Source organism: Aspergillus fumigatus, chromosome 6 (assembly GCF_000002655.1).
Source record: "Aspergillus fumigatus Af293 chromosome 6, whole genome shotgun sequence".
NCBI lineage: Eukaryota > Fungi > Ascomycota > Eurotiomycetes > Eurotiales > Aspergillaceae > Aspergillus > Aspergillus fumigatus.
In genome coordinates, this window is record NC_007199.1 from 471,247 (window position 1) to 497,918 (window position 26,672).

The 26,672-nt window shown below is 51.3% G+C and overlaps 12 protein-coding genes and 1 non-coding gene across 13 annotated transcripts; 5 read left to right on the forward strand and 8 right to left on the reverse strand.

The window, feature by feature from the left end:
* Window positions 1-71: 71 nt before the first annotated feature.
* AFUA_6G02510 (putative chitin biosynthesis protein (Chs5)) lies at window positions 72-1,535 on the reverse strand (the record flags this gene model as incomplete). The annotated part of the gene is made up of 2 exons (XM_742734.1): window positions 72-1,373; window positions 1,464-1,535. The coding sequence occupies 2 exons, from the start codon at window positions 1,533-1,535 to the stop codon at window positions 72-74; spliced, it is 1,374 nt and encodes a 457-aa protein (XP_747827.1).
* A 435-nt stretch (window positions 1,536-1,970) lies between these two features.
* On the reverse strand, window positions 1,971-2,513 carry AFUA_6G02515 (uncharacterized protein; the record flags this gene model as incomplete). The annotated part of the gene is made up of 1 exon (XM_001481394.1): window positions 1,971-2,513. The coding sequence occupies one exon, from the start codon at window positions 2,511-2,513 to the stop codon at window positions 1,971-1,973; it is 543 nt and encodes a 180-aa protein (XP_001481444.1).
* A 412-nt stretch (window positions 2,514-2,925) lies between these two features.
* On the forward strand, window positions 2,926-3,712 carry AFUA_6G02520 (translation initiation complex factor eIF1A; the record flags this gene model as incomplete). Its single annotated transcript, XM_077804934.1, has 2 exons — window positions 2,926-3,076; window positions 3,284-3,712. The coding sequence occupies exons 1-2, from the start codon at window positions 3,056-3,058 to the stop codon at window positions 3,710-3,712; spliced, it is 450 nt and encodes a 149-aa protein (XP_077661070.1). The 5' UTR covers window positions 2,926-3,055.
* Window positions 3,713-4,342: 630 nt separating this feature from the next.
* On the reverse strand, window positions 4,343-7,845 carry AFUA_6G02530 (ssDNA endodeoxyribonuclease RAD1; the record flags this gene model as incomplete). Its single annotated transcript, XM_077804935.1, has 8 exons — window positions 7,632-7,845; window positions 7,384-7,561; window positions 7,231-7,318; window positions 7,110-7,180; window positions 7,006-7,057; window positions 6,476-6,952; window positions 5,325-6,411; window positions 4,343-5,269 (listed from the first exon to the last, which is right to left on the reverse strand). Exons 1-8 carry the CDS (start codon window positions 7,677-7,679, stop codon window positions 4,343-4,345), a joined length of 2,928 nt encoding a protein of 975 aa, XP_077661071.1. The 5' UTR covers window positions 7,680-7,845.
* Window positions 7,846-8,344: 499 nt separating this feature from the next.
* AFUA_6G02535 (uncharacterized protein) lies at window positions 8,345-8,992 on the reverse strand. The gene is made up of 2 exons (XM_001481395.2): window positions 8,704-8,992; window positions 8,345-8,650 (listed from the first exon to the last, which is right to left on the reverse strand). The coding sequence occupies exons 1-2, from the start codon at window positions 8,849-8,851 to the stop codon at window positions 8,589-8,591; spliced, it is 210 nt and encodes a 69-aa protein (XP_001481445.1). The 5' UTR covers window positions 8,852-8,992; the 3' UTR covers window positions 8,345-8,588.
* Window positions 8,993-9,892: 900 nt separating this feature from the next.
* Window positions 9,893-11,957, forward strand: AFUA_6G02540 (WASP family protein; the record flags this gene model as incomplete). The annotated part of the gene is made up of 3 exons (XM_742731.1): window positions 9,893-10,102; window positions 10,180-11,869; window positions 11,926-11,957. The coding sequence occupies 3 exons, from the start codon at window positions 9,893-9,895 to the stop codon at window positions 11,955-11,957; spliced, it is 1,932 nt and encodes a 643-aa protein (XP_747824.1).
* A 576-nt stretch (window positions 11,958-12,533) lies between these two features.
* On the forward strand, window positions 12,534-14,444 carry mrs2 (CorA family magnesium transporter; the record flags this gene model as incomplete). The annotated part of the gene is made up of 3 exons (XM_742730.1): window positions 12,534-13,136; window positions 13,197-13,825; window positions 13,883-14,444. 3 exons carry the CDS (start codon window positions 12,534-12,536, stop codon window positions 14,442-14,444), a joined length of 1,794 nt encoding a protein of 597 aa, XP_747823.1.
* Window positions 14,445-14,745: 301 nt separating this feature from the next.
* On the reverse strand, window positions 14,746-16,545 carry AFUA_6G02560 (glycoside hydrolase family 27 protein; the record flags this gene model as incomplete). Its single annotated transcript, XM_742729.1, has 4 exons — window positions 14,746-15,401; window positions 15,491-15,860; window positions 15,923-16,206; window positions 16,317-16,545. 4 exons carry the CDS (start codon window positions 16,543-16,545, stop codon window positions 14,746-14,748), a joined length of 1,539 nt encoding a protein of 512 aa, XP_747822.1.
* A 100-nt stretch (window positions 16,546-16,645) lies between these two features.
* On the reverse strand, window positions 16,646-19,434 carry trm44 (tRNA (uracil) methyltransferase). The gene has a single exon (XM_742728.2). The coding sequence runs from the start codon at window positions 19,016-19,018 to the stop codon at window positions 17,066-17,068; it is 1,953 nt and encodes a 650-aa protein (XP_747821.1). The 5' UTR covers window positions 19,019-19,434; the 3' UTR covers window positions 16,646-17,065.
* A 40-nt stretch (window positions 19,435-19,474) lies between these two features.
* On the reverse strand, window positions 19,475-19,563 carry tD(GUC)7. Its single transcript is given in 2 exon segments — window positions 19,475-19,509; window positions 19,527-19,563. It is a non-coding gene (tRNA).
* Window positions 19,564-20,661: 1,098 nt separating this feature from the next.
* On the forward strand, window positions 20,662-21,745 carry AFUA_6G02575 (uncharacterized protein; the record flags this gene model as incomplete). The annotated part of the gene is made up of 2 exons (XM_742727.2): window positions 20,662-20,846; window positions 20,888-21,745. 2 exons carry the CDS (start codon window positions 20,662-20,664, stop codon window positions 21,270-21,272), a joined length of 570 nt encoding a protein of 189 aa, XP_747820.1. The 3' UTR covers window positions 21,273-21,745.
* Window positions 21,746-21,933: 188 nt separating this feature from the next.
* On the forward strand, window positions 21,934-23,154 carry AFUA_6G02580 (SNG1 family protein; the record flags this gene model as incomplete). The annotated part of the gene is made up of 1 exon (XM_742726.1): window positions 21,934-23,154. One exon carries the CDS (start codon window positions 21,934-21,936, stop codon window positions 23,152-23,154), a length of 1,221 nt encoding a protein of 406 aa, XP_747819.1.
* Window positions 23,155-25,130: 1,976 nt separating this feature from the next.
* AFUA_6G02590 (putative protein kinase) lies at window positions 25,131-26,325 on the reverse strand (the record flags this gene model as incomplete). Its single annotated transcript, XM_742725.1, has 4 exons — window positions 25,131-25,289; window positions 25,349-25,665; window positions 25,716-26,047; window positions 26,105-26,325. 4 exons carry the CDS (start codon window positions 26,323-26,325, stop codon window positions 25,131-25,133), a joined length of 1,029 nt encoding a protein of 342 aa, XP_747818.1.
* Window positions 26,326-26,672: the final 347 nt, after the last annotated feature.

The window sequence follows — 26,672 nt, forward strand, 5'->3', positions numbered from 1 at the left end:
TAATGCACGGGACAAGTATGCAGACACAGACACTGTTCAGCACGAAGCATCAGGGATGCAGATCGCGGTCATCACAGAGAAATCTCGCTAAAGTCCCCCTCACCTTCCTTCCCCTTACCCTTGGCATCACTGTCGTTTGATGTCGGTTCTTCCTGTTCCTGCTTTTCTTCGGCCTGTTCGTGTGCGGTTTCATCTTCATCCTTTTCGTCATGTTTCTCGTCACTTTCACTCCGTTCCTCCTTGTCTCCAGAAGAGACAACTCCCTCCGGGCTTGTCGACTCAGGTTTGCCGTTCACAGCGGGTTCAGCACCTGCAGCATCATCCTTCGGAGGAGGGGGCGGCGGCAAGTCCTCTTCATCCGATGAGACCTCTCTCTCATCCGCTCGAGGCTGGCCACTCATATCTGCACCGGGGAAGGGAGTCACGGGGGGGTCCCCGACGCTCAATTCCCTCTGGTGCGTAGGTTGAGGCTGGAGGCTCAGTCTACTCTGAGACTGTGATTGGGGTTGGGATTGAGACTGAGACTGAGACTGAGATGGCGCATTGGTTGCCATCGACACGGAGGATCTGGTATGTTGATGTGTCGAGGCATGGATGGGGCCGAGCTGTCTGGCCTTGGGGTCTGCATTCAGGTAGTAGCCCCGGACTCCGACGATGGTGCCCTCGGCTTCACAGGCATCCACCCACTCCGGAACCACGACGGGAATGTTCATCTCCACCGCTTTCTCCCACAGCGGGCCTCTGCCTTCTGTACATACAAAGTGAGTGGTATCGATGCGCACTGTGTCGATCATCTTGCCGCCAATACGTTCCAAAGCCGCGGCGAGCGCCTCTTTCTGCTGTTCGGGGAGGACGCCAGGGGTCACCGTGATACCGGACAAATCGGTCATCTTGTGTGTCCGACATGTCAGTTTCTCCGATTGGTATGTGCCGGCTGTTGTGCGCAGGACGAGGTGGAAGGAATATTCCGTGTCGATGGCGAGGCCGCTAATCTTGGTGCTCCGTGTCTCGAGCGGCCTTGGTATCGAACCAGCTTTCGAGCCATTGCGGTAGAGAGAAAGCGACTTGAGCGACGCAGTGGCCAGGTCGATTGGATCCCATTCTAGGACTAGGGAGGTTTGTGTTGCGTTGCGGAGCCGGAGGACAGGAGGGGCAGGGGTCTTCACGCCGTAGGTGTTGAGAATCCGCTTCTGTAGCGCCTGGAAGGCTGAAGTGCTAGCAGCTTCAGCGGCATGGTTGCGCGATACTGTGATATCGACAATGCTGCCAGATGTGATGCTGTTCGGGAGAAGGACGGAGGGGAATTCGATCTGTAGATTGCCGAGATTAGCAGCCGTGAATCGTCCAACAGTCCTTACTAGTAAGGTAGAATCCTGCGATTCGAGAGGCAAGATTTTTGACTTGTGAAAGATGCGCAATTTCTGGTCGGGTGACAATCATTATGCTGGGAGGGAGGAGCTTACGAGTCGGTTATCCTGCGTCAAGAGCACAGCAACTCCTGCGTCTACCTTGCCTACTGTCAAGGAGACCAACATTTTGAGAAATAGGACAGCAACCAGAATCGATCAGAGATGGCGCAACTAATTTCTCGTGCAGCAGCCGATAGATTCAAGTAGAAGAAGAGGGATAGAAGTGGATGCCTGTCCGTTGTTGACTTGGTTATATTGAGATGATCGAGCCCCATTAATTTAGTTGTCAACATGCCAAGAAGGCACGGCCTGCGTGGCCCAGACTTGGGGTCGGGAATGCTATTTTTAAGGACTTGACAAGATCGATCATTACGCCTTCAATGTTGGACGTTATTATTGTGTCGCATGGTTCGCATCTCCCCCATTTTACGTCTTCCTTGAAATATCGGCTGCTGCCAAAGCCCCGGTAATGCCAGTGAATACCTACGGTCCCATACACCAGGAGTGAAAGCGTATACTCGCTTCACGTCCCAGAGCGACTTGCTGTTCTTCAGTTATGATTTAACTAGTGTTTGTGGGTATCCTCTTATGATCTTCCCCCTGCTTGCGAAAGGTATTTGTCTGCTTCTTGCCGTCTCTCAAATGCCTCAGCAACGTTCTTAAAAGATAATCCATCTCCTTCCGAATAGTGTCGTATCCCGCCTTCACACTCTGCGGAAGGACAGCGATCTCCAGGCTACCCTGGAGACCTTCCTTTGGTGATCTCGTAGCCATAGATCCCGAGGCCTCTGACACCAACCTTCTACCTTCGGCGTCGAACCCTTGCGCTGCCAGGGCTTGTCGAAACGCCAATCGGGCCCGCCTTGTAGCCCATGAACGAACCACTCGCTTAAAAGACTGCAGCGGTTGTGGATTTACCCTCCACCACAGTGTACTAGGATCCCGGTTGGCGTATAGATGTTGGATCTTGGGCCGGATGGGATGTGTCTCAGAGAGGATATATCGACTGGCAACTGGTGGTAGGACTGCCTTAGGGTTATAGCGCATGTAGAATTGACTTGTGCTTTTGACAAGCTTCCTTTGTACAGTTTGTCCGGTCATCATGCGAAGGTGAAGGTCCGGTTCTGGGGTTTGCCTCGGTCATCAGGGCACAGGCTGTTGGCACATCAATATAGCGTTGAGGCTAAGTCACAGAAGACAGCAAATACAAATGGTGAGAGGTGACTTTGTATGAGTAAAAGGCACTGTCTTGGTCGTCAACGAGTCCAATGCTCATGGAAACAATTCATATCAGGATCAATAGCGTTGGGTTCCTTGGAGATATTATTGTCCTCCCATTGCTTTCCGTGGCTCTTTTTCTGCAACAAAAAGGGCCCGAGTGCCCGTGCAAAAGGCGGTGTATACCAATGATCCCGATTGGCAAGTGCTTCGTGTGGCGAGCCTTAGGCAGAATTCAGGCCGCCACGCCACCGGTGACTGCCCACTATATATTTGGACTGCGTCGAATTTGAATCCGGCGCTTCTCTCCGCCCCAACTCGACAGTCCCCCACTTTCACCTCGCTTGATTTCTAGGAACACCTGTTTCTACCAACTTACTAGTTACCGTTTCAAGAGGAAAAGTCAGCGCGGATAGCGAGTCGCCAGCATGCCCAAGAATAAGGGAAAGGTAAGCTGTCGCTATTACTCTGTTTCCCTCCCAGAGAGTACCCCGCTTGCGAAAGTTTTTCACTGCCATTTCGTCGTATCAGCCTGTTTGGCTGCGCTGCGCGAACGCGGCCATCACGGTATAGAAAATGACAGAAAAATCTTGGATTTTGATATTGCCACGGATTTCTTGATATTTTCCTATTGGATGCTAACGTTCGTCTTACAGGGTGGTAAGAACAGGCGTCGTGGAAAGAACGAGAACGACAACGAGAAGCGTGAGCTCGTCTTCAAGGAAGAAGGCCAGGAGTATGCGCAGGTCGTGAAGATGCTCGGCAACGGCCGACTGGAGGCCATGTGCTTCGACGGCGAAAAGCGACTGGCACACATCCGAGGCAAGCTGAGGAAGAAGGTCTGGATCAACCAGGGCGACATCATCCTCCTCTCGCTGCGTGACTACCAGGACGAAAAGGGCGACGTTATCATGAAGTACACTGCCGACGAGGCCAGAAGTCTCAAGGCCTACGGCGAGTTGCCCGAGCACGCCAAGATCAACGAAACCGATACCTATGGCCACGAAGGCTTTGAGGACAACGTCGAGTTCGACGAGGACCGCGAGTCTGAAGACGAGAAGGAGATCGATGTCGACGAGCTCTAAATACCCTTCACCCCTGTGCAGTCAACCCTGCGAGAGCCCACCGGGGCCCCCTTTGCCGCCAACTCTGTTCTTCCGACCCCGGGAGTTTCTGTCGATTCTTCTTTCCTTTGCGACCACCGGTTTCTGCCGCGCACGGGAAGCAGTTTGACGCCTGGGCTCTTTCTATTCTTGTGTCTCCTGTTTCCCGAAAAGGGGACGCCGAGGAGAATCAGAGTTGCCGTGCCTCCCCGCTTCGCGTTCGAAACCGCTTAAGCGCCACCCGGTGCCGTTCCTATCTGTCAGGGTTGATAGGGGAATTTCTGAGATCGTGCATGCTTCTGAGCTGAGTCGGCTGTGCCGTAGCTCAGTCTCCGTCGTGAATCGCGATTTCGGGTAATTCTACAGAGAAATAGTTGCCGATGCATGTAATGAAACTGGCTGCAAGCTGCATGTTTCGTGTTCGCAATTCGTTTGTCTGTCATTTCGTTCCTTTATTTTCCTGTTGAAAAATTGACGATAGACTCATGAGAGGTTTATGATAAATAAAATATTTCAAAGACTTCTTCCCGATTGTACATGTAGCTGGTAATTGCCCCTCAGTATATGTATAAACTGTGCCCATATGCGTCTGAGTTTACTCCGTAGACAATCTCAACTATTATCAAACAAATTTTTACGAAAGAAGCCAACGATCTTCCGCGCTGCCTCCCTTCCAATCAGAGGATCAAGCTGCTCAACATCCATATTCGCAATCTCGCTGATATTTCCCGTCTCGAGGATGAGTCGCTCGAGCACCTTTGGCGTCACGCCTGGAACAGCACGCAGCATGTCCTGAGGGAGAGCATTAAACGTACGATGCTCAATCCCCGCCGCCGCCATGACATCACCTGGATGTGACGATGTGACAATATCCATATCGAGGCCAATCTGGACAGCCCGGAGAGGGTCTGGTTCCGGGTTATTCTTCTTCAGATCAGCGAAGATTTCGGCGGTCTGGTAGGGTGAGGAGGACCATATGATTTTCAGGCGTGGGAATGTCAGAGTGAGAAGCACGAGAAGATGCTGGGCGGATTTGGGGCTGGATGGGTTCATGAGGGAGCTGCTGACGGATAGGGAAGTGGTTCCTGTTCCGGATGACGAGAAGCCATAGTCGGTAAGGAATGATGTGCCAGGTGTCGACGCGGATGCGAATGCATCGAATGTGAAGGATTTGTTCTGGTCGAATTCGATGAGCAGTAGAGGGTTCTTGTAATGCTGGAGCATCGTCTCGGCCTGGTTGTAGAGGCGCCCATTTCTCAAGGAAGTGATGAGGTCACGAACTGATTTCCGCTCCACACAGATATCGGGTGTTAGGATGTAATCGCCGACTGTTAACTGGCACGGGACGATGATCATGTTGTTCCCGTGCAACAGAGACGGCAGAGCGCTTCTGAACTCTCTAACGTCCACGACTACTCGAGGAGGTGATGCAGTTGCGGCTAATCGACCCCCTCCGGCGATACGCGTGTTCACTGTGCGAAGGAATTGTTCCTGAGGATCTTCTTGACTCTTGTCATGGGTGAGGGTGACAGCCATGCTCTGGTAATGATGAATTAATACAAGGGAAGAGTGAGACATGGTCGAAGTCGCTTACCCCTTTCTCTTTTATTAGCTTAGTAAATGAGTCCTTCTCTCGTCGGACTGCACTTAGGTAACGTTGTTCTTCCACAGAGCCCCCGTAGTAGATGAAGTATACCCTTACATTCCTTCCAACATGCGAGCTGCGATAGACTTCCACTCGTCGAATGAATGCTGCATCGGGTTCGTACATAATAATGTATCGCGGCCGTACTTCTTCCAGTATATGCTCGTCCATATCGCCATCGTAGGGATGCACTATAACCAGGTCGTCCATGTCATAGAGCTCGAAGAAGTCTTCCATGTCTTCCAGGTCATCACTGATGATCTCTCCTTTCTGTGTCTCTTCAATATCTGTTGGTTGTAGTTCTTCTAGTAAACTAGAAACTTGACCCGGCAATTCGGTGTCAGTCTGCACGCTAGCATTTGGCACTCGCGCTGCAGCCGATGTTACTGTTCCTCCACCGCGAACACGGCGTCGCTTGTTCGGAGGAGCTCTACCTTGCTGACTCGTTGGCTTCGGTGACTCCTGGCCCTTTGCGTTCTGGGTGTCGTCGCCTGATTTGGCAGATAGATTCCTGTTAACATTCGCCAACGAAGTCTTCCAATCAAGATATTCGCGCAGTCTCCTCCGCAACATTACCTCCGCGGAAAATTTCTTTTCACTCATAGCATCAAGGTCTCCCGGATCTTCTGCCTTGTCTTTACCAATTCTGGCATGCATTGTTCCGAGATACTCCCTAATCTGCCGGCAAGTCCGCTGGTCGGTACACATGATAAGCACAGTACTATTCGATCCATCCGTGCTGACAGGATTCAAATAAGCATCTTGTTCAATCTCTTCCAGCACTTCTGCTAGAACTGCCCATTTGGGCTGTTCCTCCAGAACAGGTTGAAGGGTAGAATCGAGAGTATTGGCTGCATCACGGGTGATCTTTCCTTCGTACACCCTTGACTTCGCGGTCTGGAAGAGTACGTGAGCAGCATCGAGAAAGAGCCAGGGTGAATAATTATGTCTTGTCGAACCAGGCGGTGGGGAATGCGCGGTCACAATAGTATCCAGATATTTCACGAAGGAGACCGCATCATAGGTAAGCAACGCACTGTACCAGTAGTGAGTTCCTATGCGAACACCAGATAGTGCATGTTTGGGGCAATCAAACGTACTGAAGAATCGCGCGAAGATCAGACAGGTCGCTGACAATCTGCCTGGTCCTAAAACTCACTCGATGCCACATGGGATCGAGCTGACGCCTTATCGCAATATCAAAGCTCCTATGCAACGCGCTGTCCAGAGTCCAGTCCGCCATGTCAAGTCCGGTATTTGCTTTCTTCAATTCTGCAATACTGATTTCCACACACTCTAAGACCGCATTCTGGATTTCGCGCATTTTATCGGTCATCGGCACCTCAAGCTCAATCACCTCGGCTTTCCTGTGTCCCTCTAATGACTCGGCAACAGTGACGTGAAAACGTGGCCATAATGATGTTTTGCGCAAAAACAGGTTACGCATATAATTAGCCAGAGGAGCAAATCCCGTAGTGAATGGCTCTGGCGAGTCGGAGAAAGCCTTCAGAAAGCCAGACTTGTTTATTTGCCGATAGATCCGAATTATAAAAGCTTCGGTAGAAGTTGCTACTATCCTAGGATGCCTTCAGTGGACGTCCGTTGATGGTCTCTTGGCACTAGGTTATACCTGTCTGCGTGGAGTACAACCATGCCTGTGATCTTTTCCGGGTCGAGGAGTTCTATGGGCATGTCTTAGAAAACAACTTCCTGGTACTCAGAAAGACGTCTTACTTGACAGTAGATCAACCACAAGTATCCTGGATGTTACACTCAGGATACCACCTTGGGCGTAGATCTTCTCTCTGGAGAATTATCAGTGACTAAATACCTATCCCACTCATATAGCACCTACCGCATGGGAACAGTCGCCCTTTCGGTGTTGATGACTTTAAGACCCCTGGCCAGCGGGGTCTTGCTAATGGCATAGTGTTCCGCGAGGGCTACAAGCCTTAGTCTCGCAACTTCTGAGAGACCTGTAAGGTATCGAAACCCGCGTACTCCGTACCTTCACCGATCCATTCATTCTCCCGATCATCAGCACCCACAACCAGTACTAAGTTATTCCCTGCAGCATCGTAGAAGTGGAGTAAGTTCGTCACCAAGCGCAGGAGGCCTAAACCTCGGGCAAGGATAACAAGCTCATCTTCGCCGCGTAGTTCGTTGAAGATGTCTTGCTGATATTGCTGTATGCGATGCTGTCAGCATATGGATTGCGGTCCAGTAACGATCCTTCAGCTCTAATAAGGCGCTTACCAAAGGCAAGGACAGCTTCACGGGGACATTGGCGCGTTCAGGTGGCATGACGAGCCTCTTGACGCGGATATAACGTCCTTTGTGATAAACTGGGCATTAATGAGGACGCGATGTCACCTGATTATGATGTAATTGTCCTGATTGACTCAGTAGTTAGGACTACCTTTTTTCGGCCTAGCGCAAGAAATGGCCTTGGATCAGCATTAGTCGTTACCAACGCCGACAGTAACTTCTTAAGTCAATCCAGCTTGACACCCTCAGCCGGTGATTGAGAAGCATAATGGTCTTTGTCAGATGTGTATGTTGGATTATGCACATCACGCCACACAGTAATGCTCTGTGATTAGCGCTTTATAGTGGATCGACTTGGATCATCTGTACCCTTGCTAGAATCGGCCCAATGCTGACTATGAGAATCTACATAGTGAAGGCAATGGCTATGGTAAGGACGGACATATAGAATGGATCGAGTCGATTGATGTTTGTCTATTGATTTGGCGAATATAACTTTCAAGCGGTGGCAATCTCATGTTTCGCTCAGCAAGCGGACCCTGAGACCATAAAGCTGCGAAGGTTGGAATTACGCCTCTGGCTTCCAGAACTCTCAATATTCTACAAAAAGTACTCATGATAAACTGTAGTTCGTGAGTGAATTGTTCATGCCCAAGCGTGGTGCCCCTGATGCTTCAAAATCTTTGACTAGCATCTATTGCTGGAGATCCGAAATAGATCTTAAGGTTCACCAAATTTGTAAAACGGGATTTGCAGATTATCTGGTGCTATTATTGACAATTATCGCTCTGGTACAGTCGAGTAGTGTGTCATTGCGGTCGTTGCACTCATTAATACAAGATAGAACACAAGTAAGGAGGATGGAAAGGAGCTGAAAATCACAGCGACTTTGTCTGAGAAGACGACATAAGTCCGAAACAATCCTACACAGCAGAATACATCATTCTATTGGTTCAGTTCCTTCTTGCGCTGTTCGATCTCGTCCCTCGAGGCTTTGGGTGGCATACCTATATCGCTATCAGTACGCTGTATAATGTTGTCTTTGTGAAGGTATCCTCACTATCAGGAATCTGGGGTCCCTTAGAGATATGATCAAAGGCAGTAGCCTTCTTTTGCTCACGCTCTGAGCCCTTCGAGGAGTTGTCTTCGGGGTTATTGCTTCCCTGCGCCGTGGGGAAGTTGGAAGTGTCTGACGGAATGACAGGCATGATGATTTCTGGTATGGATATTGCTTTATCTTCTTAGATTGGCTGATAGATAAGGACTTTGAGATATCTATGCAAACTCAGGGAAATAGTTGTTAGAATCCAGGATTTCGAAAAGGAAGTAAGCAAACAGCCCTACTTTATACTTGGTGCAATTCGAGGCAGGCAGGATGACGTCGTCATAGGTATACTTCAAGATTTATGCTGTGCAGCAGTCCACAAGACAAGGATTAACTTCTTGGATAAATTCAGTTAATGAACAGTCATTACTAAGGTAATAATAATGACTATAATCGAATTTAGTAGGTTCTCTAGCCCCTAGAAGTTCGACATTCAGTGAAGCAGCCAATATGTGCAACAAGATCTTTTACTGTTAGTCAACTATGACAGTGAAACAAATGTTTATTAGGCAGGCATTTCTTTTCCCTTTAACAAATGTGTGGCCTAAACAGAATGAAATTGCCCAGAGGTAAGTGATAAATATTGAACTAAGCGTAATTGGTGTGGTTTCTAGATGCTAATAAATATAAGTATTCTATTAAGACATCGATCAGTCCATCAGTGCTGCTACTCTGTGCTCTAGATACACCCTGCTAGTAGGAGATAGTAGTGATGGAAGTTCCCCACCTCTGCTTTGGTTTAGTGGCCCCCCCCGTAGGTAACCACCAAACTCCCCGAAGTGACCGAACCCAACAGGCTAATCTCCTCTCTCTCCTATCCACTACACAATTACTACGCGGCCTCTGTGCTTCAGAGACTCCCTCGCTTCTTGTAGAAAAGGAGCAAGTTTACCTCTTCCCTTTACTCTTCTGATTCAATTTAGGTTCTATCATTTCCCAGCCTCTCCTATAACCCCGTGGTTGCCGCCGTGTATCAACATCCGTGCCTAGCACACGAGCGCTCGTCGATTCTCCTTGAAGCAGCCACACCTATCCTCATGCGATGAATCCGCAACACATAAGATAACAAAAGTTATTGGTGCCACCCATACGTCGTGCAATTTATCCCTCTGTCGTCCAGTCTCGGCGCTCTGAGTGATCCGTCATGCCGTCCATTCTGAGCGACGCCGACAAAGAAACCGTGAAGAGGAATGTCTCGAAACCCTCGAACAAGATCCTTGCTGTAGCCGTTGCGCGGCTCTATGTCGCATACCCAGATCCCCAAAGATGGACATACACAGGTCTGCAGGGTGCTGCGGTGCTTGCCAACGACCTGGTCGGGAGGACTTTCTGGCTGAAGCTAGTGGATGTATCTGTGAGTAGCTACTTCTTGGAACAAGGCTGAAATTCAGGAAACAGAGTGCTGACGACTCCCCGCCGCTCGGATCATAGCCTGCTGGGAGAGGTGTTATCTGGGACCAGGAAATCTACGATAATTTCGCATACAATCAAGACCGCACGTTCTTCCACACATTCGAGCTCGAAGATTGCGCGGCCGGTTTCTCCTTTGCTGATGAGAAAGAGGCCAAGACCTTCATTAAGAAGATGCATGAGCGGGAGAAACATGCAAGCAAGGAAACCCGTCAAACACCGTTCGCATCAACTCGCGGCCAGGGTCCCGCCCCTATGGCCAATGGCAAACCTGGCGTGGGACGCTCGCTGTTCGGCAGTCTATTGGGCCATCGGTCACCCTCTGGTTCTAGTGTACCACCTCCTGCACCCGCACCCGCAGCACCTTCCGCGCCTCCAACTCAATCAGCTCTTCCGAGCGGGCCCTCGCGCAAGGAGTTGCCCTTTGATACTAGTGATCCATCATGGAAGGGGCTCCTAGATGAACTTCTACAGATGGGAATCACGGAAGACCAAATTGCGGAGAATTCTGACTTTATTAAGGCCTATATAGAACAAAGGCAGGGCAGTGAAGCTGAACCCACAGCCTCTCCTTCGGAAGATCAGAGGCGAGGTAAGGCTCCGCCTCCTCCACCTCCATCAGCGCCTCCCGCCTTGAAGACCACCCCTATCAGTCCACAAAATACCGGCAACAGCGGGGGCAGTCGCCGGGGCGCGCCGCCACCTCCTCCGCCGTCGCGCAAAGCTCGTCCTGAAGCGGAAGAGGAACCGGCACCTGCGCCAGCTCGTGAACCATCCCCTCCGCGACCCAGGTTCCGTGCGCCACCTCCAATCGCAGATGCCGGGAAGCTCGCTCACACCGTCGGCCCTCCCGTCCCTGGCCGACAGAGAGCCATGTCCGGTACCAACCCTGGCCCGCCGCCTCCTCCGCGACCTCCCAAGACCCCTATGGAGGATGGTGGCGGCCCCCGTTTCGGCGTTCCTCCTCCATTCCACGGGGAGCGGAAGGTATCCGCCCCGCCAGCACCGCCAAGCCGTAGCTCGGCACCCCCGGGGCCACCACCTCCTCCTCCGCGAAGCCCTGCAACACCACCACAGCTTCCTCCCAAAGTTCCACATGTGCCGACCTCTGCGGCAGGTCCTCCGCCTCCTCCACCGGCCCGCAATCCTGTCCCACCTCCCCCGCCTCCGCCAGTTCCTGCTGCTTCACGGCCAACTCCTCCCCCTCCAGTCACTAGTGCCGTGCCTCCTCCGCCTCCTCCGCCTCCTCCCCCTTCAACGAGTGTTCCACCATCACCTCCCCCTCCTCCTCCAGTGAGCTCAGGGCCACCCGCTCCTCCGCCTCCTCCTCCTCCTCCCCCGTCAATCGGAGGGCCTCCACCACCCCCGCCGCCTCCGCCGGCTCCTGGCGGCTCTGCGCCTCCCCCACCTCCGCCTCCTCCTGGTGCCGGTGCACCTCCCCCACCTCCCCCTGCGAGTGGCGCGGCTCCACCTCTGCCTAAGCCAACGGGTGGCAGGGAAGACCTCCTGGCTGCTATCCGAGCTTCTGGAGGCGGCGGATTACGGAAAGTCAAAGATTCTGAGAAGAGAGATCGGAGCGCTGCCCTTGTTCCCGGATCTGCTACTGAGTCGACCGCGCCAGCTCCAAGTAGCGGAGGTGCAGCTCAAGGAGGTTTGGCCGGCGCTTTGCAAGACGCCCTTGCGAAGAGGAAGCAAAAAGTCAGCGGTAGCGGTAAGTTTCTCCCACATCAATTGTTCGCTAGCAAAACTAGCTAATAACTCGTACAGATGATGAGAAAGACGATGACGACGATTGGTGATCCCATCCGCATGCTTGTAGCTTCTCTGTTTGTTGTTAAGTCTTCCAGTTCTATTCAATGCATGAATTGGCGGTCACAGGATAAGGTTCATCTTCTCGTTGATACCATGCATGTCTGCGACGTTTTCATTCTCTTTTGTGTCGCTTTCAACTAGTGGCGAAGACTTGTTCGCGAGGGAGAGTGGCGCTCAGCCTCCCCTTGAAGGTTGTATTAAGAGGGACGAGAACGAGGGTCGATTCTAGAGATCTATGCAAAATCACACCTAATTCCCTTCCACCCCTTTAGAAGGCTTTTGAAATCACACTGCCAACAGTACGTCAGTTCCCTGACGTTGCTCTGGCTCTGTGTACTTGGACAACGGATAGTCTAGGAGGCAATATCTACCAATGATGGAGATAGATGGCAATGACGGTGGAAGTATACGGAACATTGTTGATCCGCTATCGTCTTGCGGAAACACTTCGAGCAAGGAAAATAGATGGAAGTATCTGATGAACTCATCAATTTCCAGAAGAAAACAATAAAGAAAAGCGACTTTCAATCAATCTGGTTGACTGCTCGTTAAGGCAGCCAGATATGCTGTCATCGTCGCATCTGAAACCCTCAGCCCCTTCAGCGACGCTCCTCCGATTTTTGCGCTCTCAGTCCGATTTTCTCAGTGTCAACTCATCAAGATGCGCACGTCCTTCCCGAAGTAAGCCTTATGTTCATCAGATCCTTCCCTGCAACGCATCTTCAAGAGCTTCGTCGACCTGGACTTGCACTGCTTCGGCACCTCACCGAACAACTTTGCAGACCAGCCTAGTCAGAACCCCTACCCCCGCGGCAAGAAGTCATAGCAGTTCGCGGCCTCGACTCTGGCTCTGTGCCGGCCAAGCGGGACGCTCATCTTCAATTTTCCCCTTATCAAACGCACCGTACTCGCGATCCGCTTCCACCAAGAGCCGTCCACTCCTGCGCAGACTCCTCGATCTGAGGCGTAGCAACTCCTCAGCGGATAAGCACAACCGCGGCGGGCCCGCGCTAATTGACGATGGAACAGAGGGAGGTTTCACTATTGGCCGAGGCCTAGCAGCGAAAGCAACGAACGAGCCACGGCTACGGTGTACGGAGTTTGACAAGAATGGGAACGTCACTCTTGTGAATGGCGAGTTTAAGAAAAGCGAGTTGATCGCAAAGGTGTGTTGCTTTCTCTGCATGACACTGCGTGCCGAATATTGAATTAATGATCGATTGAAGTATGGACTTCTTCCTAGAGATCTCCGCAAGATCGACTCCTCGACTTTGCCGCACATCCTTGTCCGACCGAGCGCGATCCTCATCAACCTGCTGCATCTTCGCGTTCTAATCAAGCATGATCGGGTCCTTGTGTTTGATGCGTATGGATCGACCGATTCTTATATGCAATCGTTATTTGTATATGACTTGGAAGGGAAGCTACAGCAGAAACAGACAGGAGGATTCGGCGCTCTACCATACGAATTCCGCGCCTTGGAAGCGGTGCTCATCAGCGTTACCACCGGTCTGGAGGAAGAATTCAATGGTGTGAGGGAGCCGGTCGTGCGTGTGCTTCGCGCTCTGGAAGAAGATATCGACCGGGATAAGTTGCGGCATCTCCTGATTTACTCCAAGAAACTCGGTACCTTTGAGCAGAAAGCTCGTTTGGTGCGAGATGCCATTGACGACCTCCTTGAAGCGGACGATGACCTGGCTGCAATGTATTTGACTGAGCGTGCGAATGGCGTTCAGCGGGAGGAAGATGATCATCAAGAAGTGGAGATGCTTTTGGAATCTTATCACAAAGTCTGCGATGAAATTGTCCAGGCCAGCGGCAACCTGGTGACAAGCATTCGCAATACCGAGGAAGTGTAGGTCTTTTTATTTGGCCCTAACTGGTCTGGTTACGCAGTTACTGATTGTTTCAGTGTGAAAGCCATCCTTGACGCAAACCGTAACTCTCTCATGTTACTCGACCTCAAATTCAGTATTGGAACCCTGGGCCTCGCGACAGGCACTCTCTTCTCCGCTCTCTACGGCATGAACTTGAAGAACTTCATCGAAGAGTCCGATCTCGGATTTGGTGCTGTCTCTATGACTTGCTTTATGATCACCGCGGTCGTTTGTGTGTACGGACTCGCGAAGCTACGGAAGCTCCAGCGTGTTCGTATGTGGGGAGAAGCCGGTGTAGGCGGCGCACCCCTCACACCTCTGACGACCAGAAGTGGTATCCTGTCCGGCCATCGGTCCAACTGGCGTGCGGACTCTATTGAACCAGTCTGGGGCAGTCTTCCCGGCGAAGCTCGGACAGAGAGAATCAAACGTCTTCGGGAGACCGCGGCTGCAGCCGCTGCCAGGTCTGCAAGTGCCGACGCAACGGCCCAGAGGGCATCTGCTTTGCGAAGCTCGGCAAACGCGAATGGCGGAGCACCAAAAGGCTCCGAGCATTCTCCCACACGCGAGACTGAGGCCAGCGGCAGTTCTGCCTAGATCGCCAGTTGTGCCTCTGCCGTTGATACACTACTTTCCTCGGTGCTATTGGTCTCGTTGTTTCTTGCTATTCGACGAGGATATTCGTCTACTTTCTCCATCATGAAGCACCGTGTACTCGACATGCTTGTGTACAGTCCACCTCCCAGCTCATATAAGCTTATATCTGCGAACGTTTAGAGAATCCGCTCACATGTTCACGATCATCATTATGTTAATAGACTAGATAGACGGAACCATCGAGGTTTTCATGTATTTATAATTTCCTCGGCTTCTTTTCCACACACACGGTATGTCCAGCTTACAATTCATCCTTTTTGTCGGTCGCACGCAACCGCAACATAGCGACACCATGCGGCCGAACATAAGCCGTAACCGTGCCACTAGGCTGCACTGACCCAACCTTGGACCCCATCAACACCTTCGAATTCGACGGCAGAGGGCGCGAATAGACCTCATGCGCCCCACCCATAGCAGTCAAGTTATAGGGCGACGGCCCAGTAAACGTCCCGTTAATGATGGCCGCCGCATCCTCATTACTCATCCGGTTGGCCCACAGATCATACACATCCCAGTGCTGCTTGACCTGTTTCGCCGTTCCCTTGGCGCCGCTCTCCCAGAAGATATCGACCAGCGTGGCGTTCATCTCGCGAGCCTTGGACCCCGCGTTTAGCAGCAGTACCAGCTGGTCGCCGCCGCTCAGCGGGCCAGAGTACATCTGGATCTCGCCCTTGCCGTTCTCATCGACGTCGTCGACGAAGTAGCGCCACTGGCGGACGGGGGTGGAGGCAAGGGGGTCCTGCGAGACGGCGAGGACGGCCGGGTTCTGGAGGATGGAGAGGGTGGGCGGATCGATCTTGGTCATGACGTTGGTCATGAGGAGGGGGGATTTGAGGGCGGCCCAGAGGCTCATGTGAGCAATTGATTCATCGTCGGTGAGGCCACCGTTCCCGACCTCTGTGCGCCGCGTCAGCGTGAATTTCCCATCCTTCGGGCGGGGTTGAATGTTGTTGCATTGGGGTTTGCTGGGGGGAAGTGGAACTTACGGAGCATATCGAGGTCGTTCCAGGCGCCTGGGATCGCCTTGGACGGATAGTAAACGGCCTTATTGAGGACATTCATGATGGAGCATTTGTAACCGGGCGTCTTGCAGTCCAGGCCGTCCAGTTCGGAACAGGGGCAGTTGACGTCGTCGCGGTCCCAGACGTTGCTCAGATCGCCAGTCGTGCGCCAGGAGTTGGCGATGGTTGGGGCGAAGTTCCAGGGCCCGTCGACGCCCCAATTACACAGGGAATAAAGCATTGGGCGACCAGTTGCATTGAGGGCCTTGAACATGGCGTTGTAGCGGTCAAAGGAGAGTTTGGGGGTACCTTCTTCGCCTTCGTTGTAGCAATTGTCGTACTTGAGGTAGTCGATCTAGTTTTTTGGGTTTGCTGTCAGCCTTGGAGAACGCCAGGAGAACCGGAAAGAGAACATACACCCCAGCTTGCCCAGAGGGCAGCGTCCTTTTCCTCGTAACCGAGCGAGCCCTCATACCGCGCGCAAGTCCACCTTCCAGCGCTGGAGTAGATGCCGATTTTCAGGCCCAACTCATGGACTTTGTCTGCAAGATGGGCGATTCCATTTGGGAACTTCTCGGAGTCGGCGATGAGGTAGCCAGACGAGTTCCGGCCGGCCGACCAGCAGTCGTCCAAGACCACATATTCGTATCCCAAGTCCTTGAAGCCAAGAGAAACAATCCTCTCCGCCGCATCGAGAATGACTGTCTCGTTGAGTTCACAGGCGAACGAATTCCAGGTGTTCTGTATAGGAACGAGGTAAGCCGTCTATCTCCCGCATGCCTAATGTAAGTGAAAAGATCCAATGACTTACCCATCCCATCTGCGGTGTTAGAGCTAAGCCATTGTTCAATGCAGAAGCCTTGAGGCCGAAGAGCGCCGCGGAGAGCAGCAGTGAAGAGAGCGCCATTGTGCAGCGACGAAAGCGTTTGCAGGAAGACAGTTACTCTCAGCCACAGCAGAAGTAATTGGCAATTGCAGTAAATATTCCTCCATATTGCCTGCCCTTGATTACTGGGGATTTTATAGCCCGAGATATGCATCTCCGGCTCCCCCGCATGGGCTCACAGAGCCCTGGACAAGGACGGTGTTTCTCCGGGTCCGTAGCCTATTTAGGCCGTAGACTTTTCTCGAACTGGAGAAGCGGGAGTCTAAACCTGCAGACAACTGTGCATGGCATGATTAGTATCCTGGGATTCCTTGCAGATCATGGACAATGACATCAAAAGAAAGGAGAAACCTCGGGGATATTGTGAAGTCGCTTCGTGCAAAATTCCCCGGATTCTCTTCGGATTCTCATTCCCGTGGGCCTTGGAATATGAGGGGATGTCGATCACTCCCACGCTTATACATAGTACCAACTGGCCTTGGACGAAAACTAGCGTCGGTGAGTGATCTTTTATCGAGGGGTGTTGGAAATGGTCAACGCCTCTTTCCTAGGTTCTCCTACACTGTGGCTTAAGCTTCATCGAAGTTACAGGACGAACACGGGGCGTAAACACAAGAGTCAAGGAATGGCTCTCGTTTGCAGGGTATCTATTCTTGGGTATCATCGCAATCCCATCAATGAGCAGGCTGGTTACCCTTTCCCTGTCCCTTGTGGAGTCCCTTGGCACGCTCAATCCATACCTTCGCTGCGACCTCGACTCCTCCTTCTCGAGCACACTCCCGCTGGACAACCGCTGCGACCCATTCTAGGACCTGCGCAGCAGCCCGAACAGCCTCGGGAGCACTACATCCGACTGCCTGCGAGGCCTGTGCGGAATGAACCCTCGAGGTCCACTCCTGCGTTGTCCGTCTCCGGCCGCCGATCACCCCCATATTCCTTGTGCTGGGGATGCGTAACAGCGTCTTTTCCACTTCGTATCCGATCTCTTCGGCGGTTGCCACTGTCTTGGCAGTAAGAGAGCCGTACATGGAATTGGCCGCGCCGGTATCGGTGCGCTCCTTCTGTTTAGCAGCCCGGAGCGCTTTCAAGTCCCCGGCTGCCGGTTGAGGATTCTGTTCCACCTCTTGATCTTCTGGGCGGTCAACAGACCCTTTTTGGTTAGGCTTCGGTGGCGGGTAACGATATCTGGCTCCGGAGAGCGAGTGAGAGCAGCAGGGTATTGAGATGAACGGTAAGGGGGATGCCGGGTTTGAGAGGGCAGCCATAAGAGGCGTCCAGACTGTGAGCTCGTCGGCATGATTCGAGATGATGAATGTGTGCTCCGGAAACATGCCTGTGTGCGTTTTCACACCAAAGTCCATCTCCGAGTCTGTGCACACGTCTGCAAATGGCTTCGGTATGTATATTTCCTCCTTGAGTCTCTCCTGGATTGACGACGGGAATATACTCCAGGTCTTTCGACGACGAGCATCAAATCCCCAGCCATGGTACCCTTCCGAGAGAAGCACATAGACAAGCACCCCGTTTCCACAAGCGACATCCACGAACCCGGGGAACTTTAAGTCGTACTTTCCTTGCTCCTTCTGGTCGGGGCTTCTCTCATCGGCGGGTACAACTCCGTACATACTCCTCCACAACTCGATCAGGAAGGCCGTGATGGAGAGGTCTTCAAAAACATGCTTGGTCGGTTCAGTATCCTCAACCCAATTCTGACAGAGGTCCGCCGCATACTTCAATTTGAGTCGCGCATAGGTGTCTTGCACGAGGTGCTTTGGTATCACGTTATCTTTGTGCGGGTTGTAGTTCCCTCCTTCTGGCTTTTCGTCCAGGCGCGTCTGACGAGCAAGCCGGATATGAGTACTCAACAGCGCGAGCAGGGTGCGCTCTAGACGGTTCTGGATCGGTTCTTCCTCGTAGGGAAGGAAGTGCACCGACATTATCCCGGTTCCTTTATTCTCTTCGGATGAATGTGGAAAGGCATTGGGTGTAAAATCATACAGAAAGGCCAATGATCGTAGCAAGGGGTGGTACCATGGCATCTCCTCCTTGGACGAGACATGCGGCAGGTAAATGACCAAGAAGCGTTGGCGAGGCGACTCAGCCTTCGATTCGCATTGCTCGCTTTGAGCAATGTTTGTACTGTTAGATGTTGGGGGAAGTTCATCCGCCTCGTAAAAATGACAGGTCTGTTCGAGGGGCCGGTCCAGATTCCTATTCCTAGGGATGAGCCTTCTCACAAAGGTCCTCTTCAGTTCGAATCCAGGTACACTCCTTGCGGGAAGAGGCTCGACATAATCTTCTTTTTGGGTATCCTGGTCTCTGCCGCCGCTCCCCTGATCTCGACTCTGCTCCATAGCATGCGGGGCGCTGAGAACGCCCAGGCTATCATAAAGAATATCCGCACGGAACAAGTGGCTTGAATTCAGGTTGGGATTCGCCAACAGAAAAACCGTCATGTTTTGAATCACCTCTAGAGTAAAGGAGAGATCACCCTCTATCAGATCTGGCGAGGTTACCCACCCCTCCTGCAGGGTTTTCAGAACAGGTGATGGCTCTATCGTCTCAGCCAGAGGCTTCCCGGAGAGCTTAGTGACATCTCGCGGGTTCTTCTTCACGTTCCTCGGCATATTGTAATTGTTGAGCGGCCAACAGGCCTTGTCTCCCAATGTCTTGGTCTGTTCGCTGATATTGTGGCGGTTAAAAGAGCGGCGTGATGTGGTAAAATAATTATTATCAGTCTCGGGTGGTTGAGAAAAGCTTACCACAACACCATCGGGATTCTGATGTTGTGTTCAGAGCACACCTTTGTGAGCCAATACAGCAGAAGTTGCAATTTTGCTTTCAGATATCGCATACCGCACGCTGATGAGATCTGGTTTCGCTTATATTTGTCGGCTCAGTCAGGTGACACTGTTCCTGGTCGTTGCAGCGCCAGCCCTACAGGGGATTCAGCCCGTCTGTATCATGAGCAACTGAGGCCGGAAGCAATTGCATCTATTTATCCGGCTGCATCATATATCCTCATCAATCATATGCGTCAGTTGGAAGGCAGAACAGAACTCTTGGGTAGAGAAAAAAGAAATCTCCCCGACAGGGAGTCGAACCCTGGTCTCCCGCGCTCGTTCTCAATTTGAGTGACAAGCGGAAATCATGACCGTTAGACCATCGAGGATTTCTTAGGCACTAGGGCACACTATTTGATTATATGTCAGTCCGCAAGTCAGCATCCTTAAATTCGCTGATATTACCTCCATAGTTACCATACTACGTAACCATAGAAGCTATCAGCATTTCTCTTCCCTGATATCTCCAAAGAATGTCGTCTGTCGATGTTCCAATCCCTCTCAGACTCATTCGACATCTTCTTTAACATTGCCCACAGCCTCTTTGCTACCTGCTTGTCTTCTTATGGGTACATCTTGCCATCATATATATGGTGTTAGAAGTCTATATGTGTGTTGAGTTGTTTGGTGGAAGTTACTACCATGCAACTGTCAAGGTGACCACAGCGCTAAGCGCAATTCAACATGCTCCTTGACCTTTTCAGACACCTCTCTTCGTACCCTACATAAGTGTCGACAAGCAACCTTGAATGAAATTGGATAACGTCACGAACTTTCCGCAATGAAGACCTGAAGAACCGGATGTAGGGCTTACCCATTCTTTCCTCTGGACTATACAATCACAAGGCCAAAACGTGGGGTTCACCGTTCTCCACTAATGCGATGATCTCCAAAACTTGGTCCTCGGCCAGCAGTGTTCCTTCATGATGACGACTAGTTCTGCTTAAAGGAAGAGGCAACTCGGTTACTGTACTGTCAATTTGGCAGGAAAGAGGGCCACTTACTGCGATGAGGGAGCAATCAGCAATCATAAGCGCACCACTGCGGTGAACAATAGGTTCTGGCTCCCCTGCTCACGATCTAGCACTCTGTTCACTGGCCAATCATCTCGCGCGCGGCGATACATCTGCTCCCACCGTTCGGAATCCGATACAGGATATGGCACTGGAAGGTGCGGAGCGAGGGTGGGATTGAAGTCAGGCGGCTGGGATCTGCCTGTCATCCCCTCGTAAGTCTGAGGAGGAGCACGCGCGTGGAACTGAGCCGACCCATGTATCGGCCACAAGACGAATCGTCGCCGATATAACCCCTCGCAATGCTCGATGTCCACTGTCCACACGGCTATCTGCAAATGACTATTATTTTCTGATACATTTTTCTCCAGCATATTACTTCTTTATTCTGGCGAAAGGCACGCCATAGTCAACATGGTCGAGAACAAATTCATCAAAGTCGACCGCGAAAGCTTCCCCTATGTCTTTGTGAAGGACGTGGACATTTCTCTGAAGACTCACGAAAAAGGGCTTGCACAAGTGGACTGGCCCATCCCGGATACTCAGTACACCAAGTTCTTCCTCACGCCTAAGCAGACCCTTTTACAAATTTCTGATATGTCTGTTGGTACCTGTACCTATGATGCACTGAATGGGAAAGTCTTCCCCGCACATCGGACCTTGTGCTCCCTGATGCTCACTTAGGATCTGCAGGCCGCCCATCACTTTTTGGTATCCGACGCCCTCAACACTGGAGATCACCAGCCACATATCGTTACATCTCACCGTTTTCTGCTCCCGAGCAAAGCAAGAGTCGCCTCCGCCGTACGATATCGACCTGTTCGTCACGCTGCGCAAGGGAATGCGGACGGGAAGCAAGTCTATACACTGGGACTATGGGCGATCCAGTTCCGATCATGAAGGGATGGCTACGTGTCTCGCTTCGCGAAGTCAATGAAAACCACCCATTCCACTGCGACTATCTCCCACATCGGGACTATGCTAGTGCTGATGTTCAACCCGTGAAGGCGGGAGAGAAGTATTAGGCAGATGTGGAAGAGTGGCCGACCAATACTGTGCTTGAACCCAATGAGACGTTGGTCCTGGAGATCGCAGGTCGTGATACGCAGGGAATCGGCAAGATTCTCCCACAAGCCCCCCCTGATGATCGGGATCCCCGGGTGTTTGACGGTCTCAACCCCCTAGAGCTGGGCAAGGAGGATAGCTGGCTTTTGCTCCCGTCATTCCGCCTCGGTAAACGGGCGCCGGTGATTGTGTAGCAAGGATTATATTTGACATTACAAAGTCCGCCGAACCTAAGTTCCAGTAATAGTCATGTCGAGTTACCTGGCAGAGCAAGTGCTCACATCCGGCCACCCTCAGTGCCGTTGGAACAGTAGCACCGAGGTTGAGCATAAGGTACTGTGGGTGGCGTTATTATGCCGCTCACAATGAACAGTATTATGCGGGCGACTCTACCAGGCAGTTAACCAATAGCTGGCAAATTGGCAATTCGTGGAGCCGAGCCGATATGCTCGCATCACATCGGCTTCTTTAATCTCGGCATCAGTTACCGAGGGACTTCCGCTTAGTCATCCAGAAGAAGCTGTCCAGATGAAAGAGGGTTGTATATAACCCAGCAATGTCCAGGCGATCTTTCTCCAGGCCCTTTTCCACCCTTGATCAAATACCAATACCGTATCCTCAATGCAGATACCGAAACCCTTCCTAGGAGGAGTGGCCGGGGCGTTCGTCCTCCTGCAACTCCTCTTCCTCGCGAACATGTCCTACCTGTACGGATCTGCATACCACGATTCGTACCGGATCAGCAGCATGAATGTGCTCTTTGTCGATTATGACCAAGGTGTTATTGGGGAATCAGTGGCAGCCGCCTACAGTCAAATGCAAGGCGACAGCTTCCCGACGCTCCGCCAGCACCCGCCATCCGAATATCCCTCCCAGTACAGCATACGACAAGCCGTCTGCGAGGGCCACTTTTGGGGAGCAATCTACGCCAATCCGGGGGCCTCATCGCGTCTCTCGTCCGCCCTCAGCTCGCCAGACGTCGCCCAGACATACGACAGCTCCCAGGCGTTGACATACGTCTGGAACGGAGTCAAGTACGCCTCCTATGCGCAGATAATCTCATCGAGCCTCCAGATGTTGGCCCACGCAGCTACAGGCGCCTACCAGCAGATCAACGGCACCAAGGCCATGGGCGCCGTCGACACACTCAACCCGGCCATTGCGCACACTCTGCTCAACCCCATCGCCGCATCGTCGATCGACATCAAGCCGACGAACCAAGGCGTCCGGTTCTACTACAACACCGTGTCGATGGTGATGCCGATCCTGCAGCAGTTCTTCTTCATAATGGCTTTGAACGGCCTCACCGCCGAGTTTGGGGTGGTCCTCCGAACAATGTCTCTTCGCGGCAGTATCGTCCTCCGCCTCACCCTCTCCGTCTTGTATACTTTCATCGCGGCCCTCTGCATGACGGGCTACATCTGGGGGTTCCGCGAAGCTTGGGCTGTCACGGGCGGCCAGTTCGCCCTGACGTGGATGGCGATCTGGCTGGTCATGCACCTGAACTTCTTACTGATCGACGCTGTGACCAGCGTGCTTCCGATGAAGTTCATGCCGTTCGCCATCCTCACCTGGATCATCATAAATGTCTCCAGCACCATCGGGCCGTTTGATCTTTCGCCAGGCTTCTACCGGCTCGGATACGCCCTGCCTGCGTATGAGCTCTATCAACTGCTCTTGGATATCTGGACGGAGGGTTGTAACCCGCCTCTATACCGGGAGCTGCCGATCCTGTTCGCGTGGTGGGTGGTTGGATTTGTTGCATTCTTGGCTGGAATGCGGAAGCGCGTTCTCGCAGCGAGGGCAGATTACGTCGAAACCCGTAGGACAGACAAGGCCTGAGATACATGATGGTATCTCTGTGATTTTTGTTGTATTCTAGAGCACCGCATATAGACCACTTGGATGTTACCTGAAATTTTTTTTTCGTATAGGCCGACCCTTTGCGCTACTCGCTATGTCTGTATGAGTGAATTATGCTTCTAGTCAGAATCAAGCTTGGCTACAATCCACAGACCGCGAAAATATGATACGGACCAACCTCAAGTTGAAAATAGATGGACGTCGTCTAAATCTCTCGCCTCTTCGCATTTAGAGAAACGGGGAGACCAATGACACGTGACTGAACAGCCCTATCTCATGAACTCTCCTGCATAGCTAAGGGGTATTCCGCACGTATTGCTAGAGATATATTGTCGAACGAACTGAACACTGCGTGGAGATATTAAATGTGATCGAGATGGACTATGGGTAGTAGCTGACGGAGTACAGCCACATTCGAGTGGGTTGGACCTTGAAGCCAGTATAAGAGTCTGCCTCCTGTGCACAAGACCGCGACTCGATATTAAAGCCTCGACGAGTAAATAGACCAATGATCCTGACAATCCAGCCGACTGCCAACTGCAGCCAGGCTACCGGTAATGTGTCATGTAACATCGACGACAACAACCTCTGCACAGCTCGCCACTAGTACAGGGCCAAATGATATATCCACACCGTTGCCCTGTTCGGGTGCGTACCGTCCACAACCAAGCCAGAATAGAGCTCATGATTGCCCTCGACTAATTACAATACTACGTCTAGAGTGGAATGTAGACTAACTGCATTAAGGTTGAACGTGTGTATCTCCCTAGAAGAATGCCACCAGCCATAAGAGCCCTGGTCCCTGTCTTCCCTCTCACTCCAGAAGTCGTTCTAATTGCTGTTTAATGGTAATATTTAGATCTTATAAATCTATCAGCAAAGCTGAACAAGACCGTTTTTTTTTTTCTGGTTGACAATCAGGTCGCCGGTAGAAACGCGACCTTGGAAGAGCCCCGCCTTATAATCAGGCCTCTCTATACAGAGTTCAGATCAAGACTTCTCAAATCCACCGTCCTGTGACTCAGTCAGAGCCTTCTGCTTGTAACAGAATGCGAAGGTTCTGTCTTCGTGCAGATTCCCCATTCCTATTTTCTTCCTTTCCTCATCAAAAAATCTATGGAGACAATCTGCTTGGAGTCCGTTCTATCCTTATGGGATTGATGGAACTCCGTTCCTTCGATGCTGGCATATTTGATGAGAGGGTTCTGAAATAAATAAGTGTGGGATTTGATTAAATATGCCAAAGACCTAGTCGTTTCTCCTCGTTGTTACAATAGGTGTCAACAAGGGTTGCATGGGCAGGGTTCTTAAATCCGCTCGGCAAGCACTTTCCAATGTAGAGAATAAAACAGCATATGACTGTAGACGTACTAGCAAGGGCCGACAATTGGTTCAGAGCAAAGAGACAATCAGAGTAGACTAAGAAATATAGGGACAGGTAGAGCTGCAAAGAGTAAGAGTCCTGTATGGGAAGTGCGCGGCATGATCGCGTTTAAATAGCCTTCTTTAACTGTTAGCACCATAGCTACTTAGCGCTGGCAAGGAGGGAGACGTCATGTTGATAATGTCTGAGACTTGGAATGAGCCGCTGGCGCCTATCTGCAGTCTATGATTAGTGGGATGTCCTTGGACAAGCGCTGGCTAACGTTGGCCGATCCGAACTAGCTCGATACTGGATGTAGGAACATGAAGGAGTAAGTGGCGGCTAGAGCAAGAACGGATGTTCAAGCAGCTATCCAGCTGTCTTGCGTTCCTCCGGCATCCATTTCAACATCGACCTAATAAAAGCCAAAAATAACTCTTTCTCCTCGCCACTAAGGCGCTTTTCTAGGGCCTCAAGTGAAACAGAGAGAATAGGCGCTTCATGATAAGCAATCCAGTGACCTGCAACTATGTCAGTTTATGGGTCCTTAGGTAAGGTGGGTGTAACGCGAAGCAGGTACCAACCGCTCGAGTCAAAGCACTGCCTCCGTCGTCTCACTACACCGCACGAATTCGGTTGGCGGTGGTCCAATCAAGGCCACCATAAGCGCCAGATGTCTGAACGGATCATGGCCACCTTTGGCATCAAATATATCTCCAAACAGATGCTGCCCTTCAAACAGATCCCAAATCTAGACAATCATCAGCAAAACATGGCAGCAACTTAAAACACTAGTGGGACCTAACTCACAAGGCCAGCAAGATTCCAGATATCAATAGCGCTTCCCCAAGTCATTTCAAAAATAACCTCCGGCGCTCGATATATGTGTGGTTGGACGAAAGGTCCTGACGCCTGTGTTTTGCCAATCCTTGCCTCTCCTAAGTCGCATAGGACTGGAAGACCGTAGTTTCTGCCTCCTGTGGGCCTCCGGAAGTTTTGACTGTAATAAATAATATATGACTGGTTAATCAACTTCTGAGGACTTGGGTTTTCGGTTTCTGCTGTTGTGAAATCCGCCAGCATGGAGCTATCCTCTAGGCTGAGCATCAGATTGTTAGACATTAAGTCTGGTGGACATCAGTATCAAATCCAACCTTTATAAAGCATAAATCTCTACCAGTATGAATAACCTCAGCCTCCGTGTGCAAGAAATCAAGAGCTAATAGAAGTCGCTTGATTGTCATTCTTAGTAGAGGTAGATCAAACAGCCGAGGATTCATTCTCATCATTTTAAGAAGTGTCACATTCATCAGCTGCAGTACAAGGCATCGATGTGTGCCCCCAGGGCCATGGAGGTCGAATGAATCATACAGCTCGCGGATCAATGACCGACCCGGATGCGAAGAATCTATTTTTGCTAGGTGTTTATAGACTCTCAATTCGCGATCTGCTGCAGTGGGATAATCTGGCAAGGAGGTTGATACCTTCAATACTGTGTAGTTATTGGCTCTATATCCATGACTCGTCAGAGCTGCCCTGGGATTAATTAGACTGGGATTGGCGCACTGGAGATCTCGGCAGAGCCAGGTAGTTGAATATGCCCTATACCCAAGCTTTCCTGCAACTTTGTATCTGGCGTGATACACATTGCCTATTCTTACTGGATAGTAATGCTCTGCTTTGTAATGTGGTAAGGTTTCTTCCTCAATCGGGGTTTCTGTATGGATAATATGCGCAACAGTAGAGCATTCTCTGGAAGACAGTCGCCTTCGCCGAACATTATTCATTAAAACTCGCAAAATAGACGCCATTGAATCCAGCTCTACTTTCCGCAGCTCAAGATTAGTTAAGGATACAGCACAACGAGCTGCATGGTATGGGGAAGGTGTACCCAATGCGGGACAGGAACAACACCGCAACCGACCAGGCAAGGGACATCTCCGTTGGCGGAGAATCTTGACTTACTAATCAACTGCAACACATTTTGGGCTCTTTTCAACTAGTGCACTGTGACAGTACTCATATAGCCTACCTGCGTATCGTGAGCTGCAACACAAGTACTCCATATGTTTTGGCTCACCTTGTCTTTTCTCTCTTGTCATTGTTGCCCTCTGTATTGAGCAATCATATATAG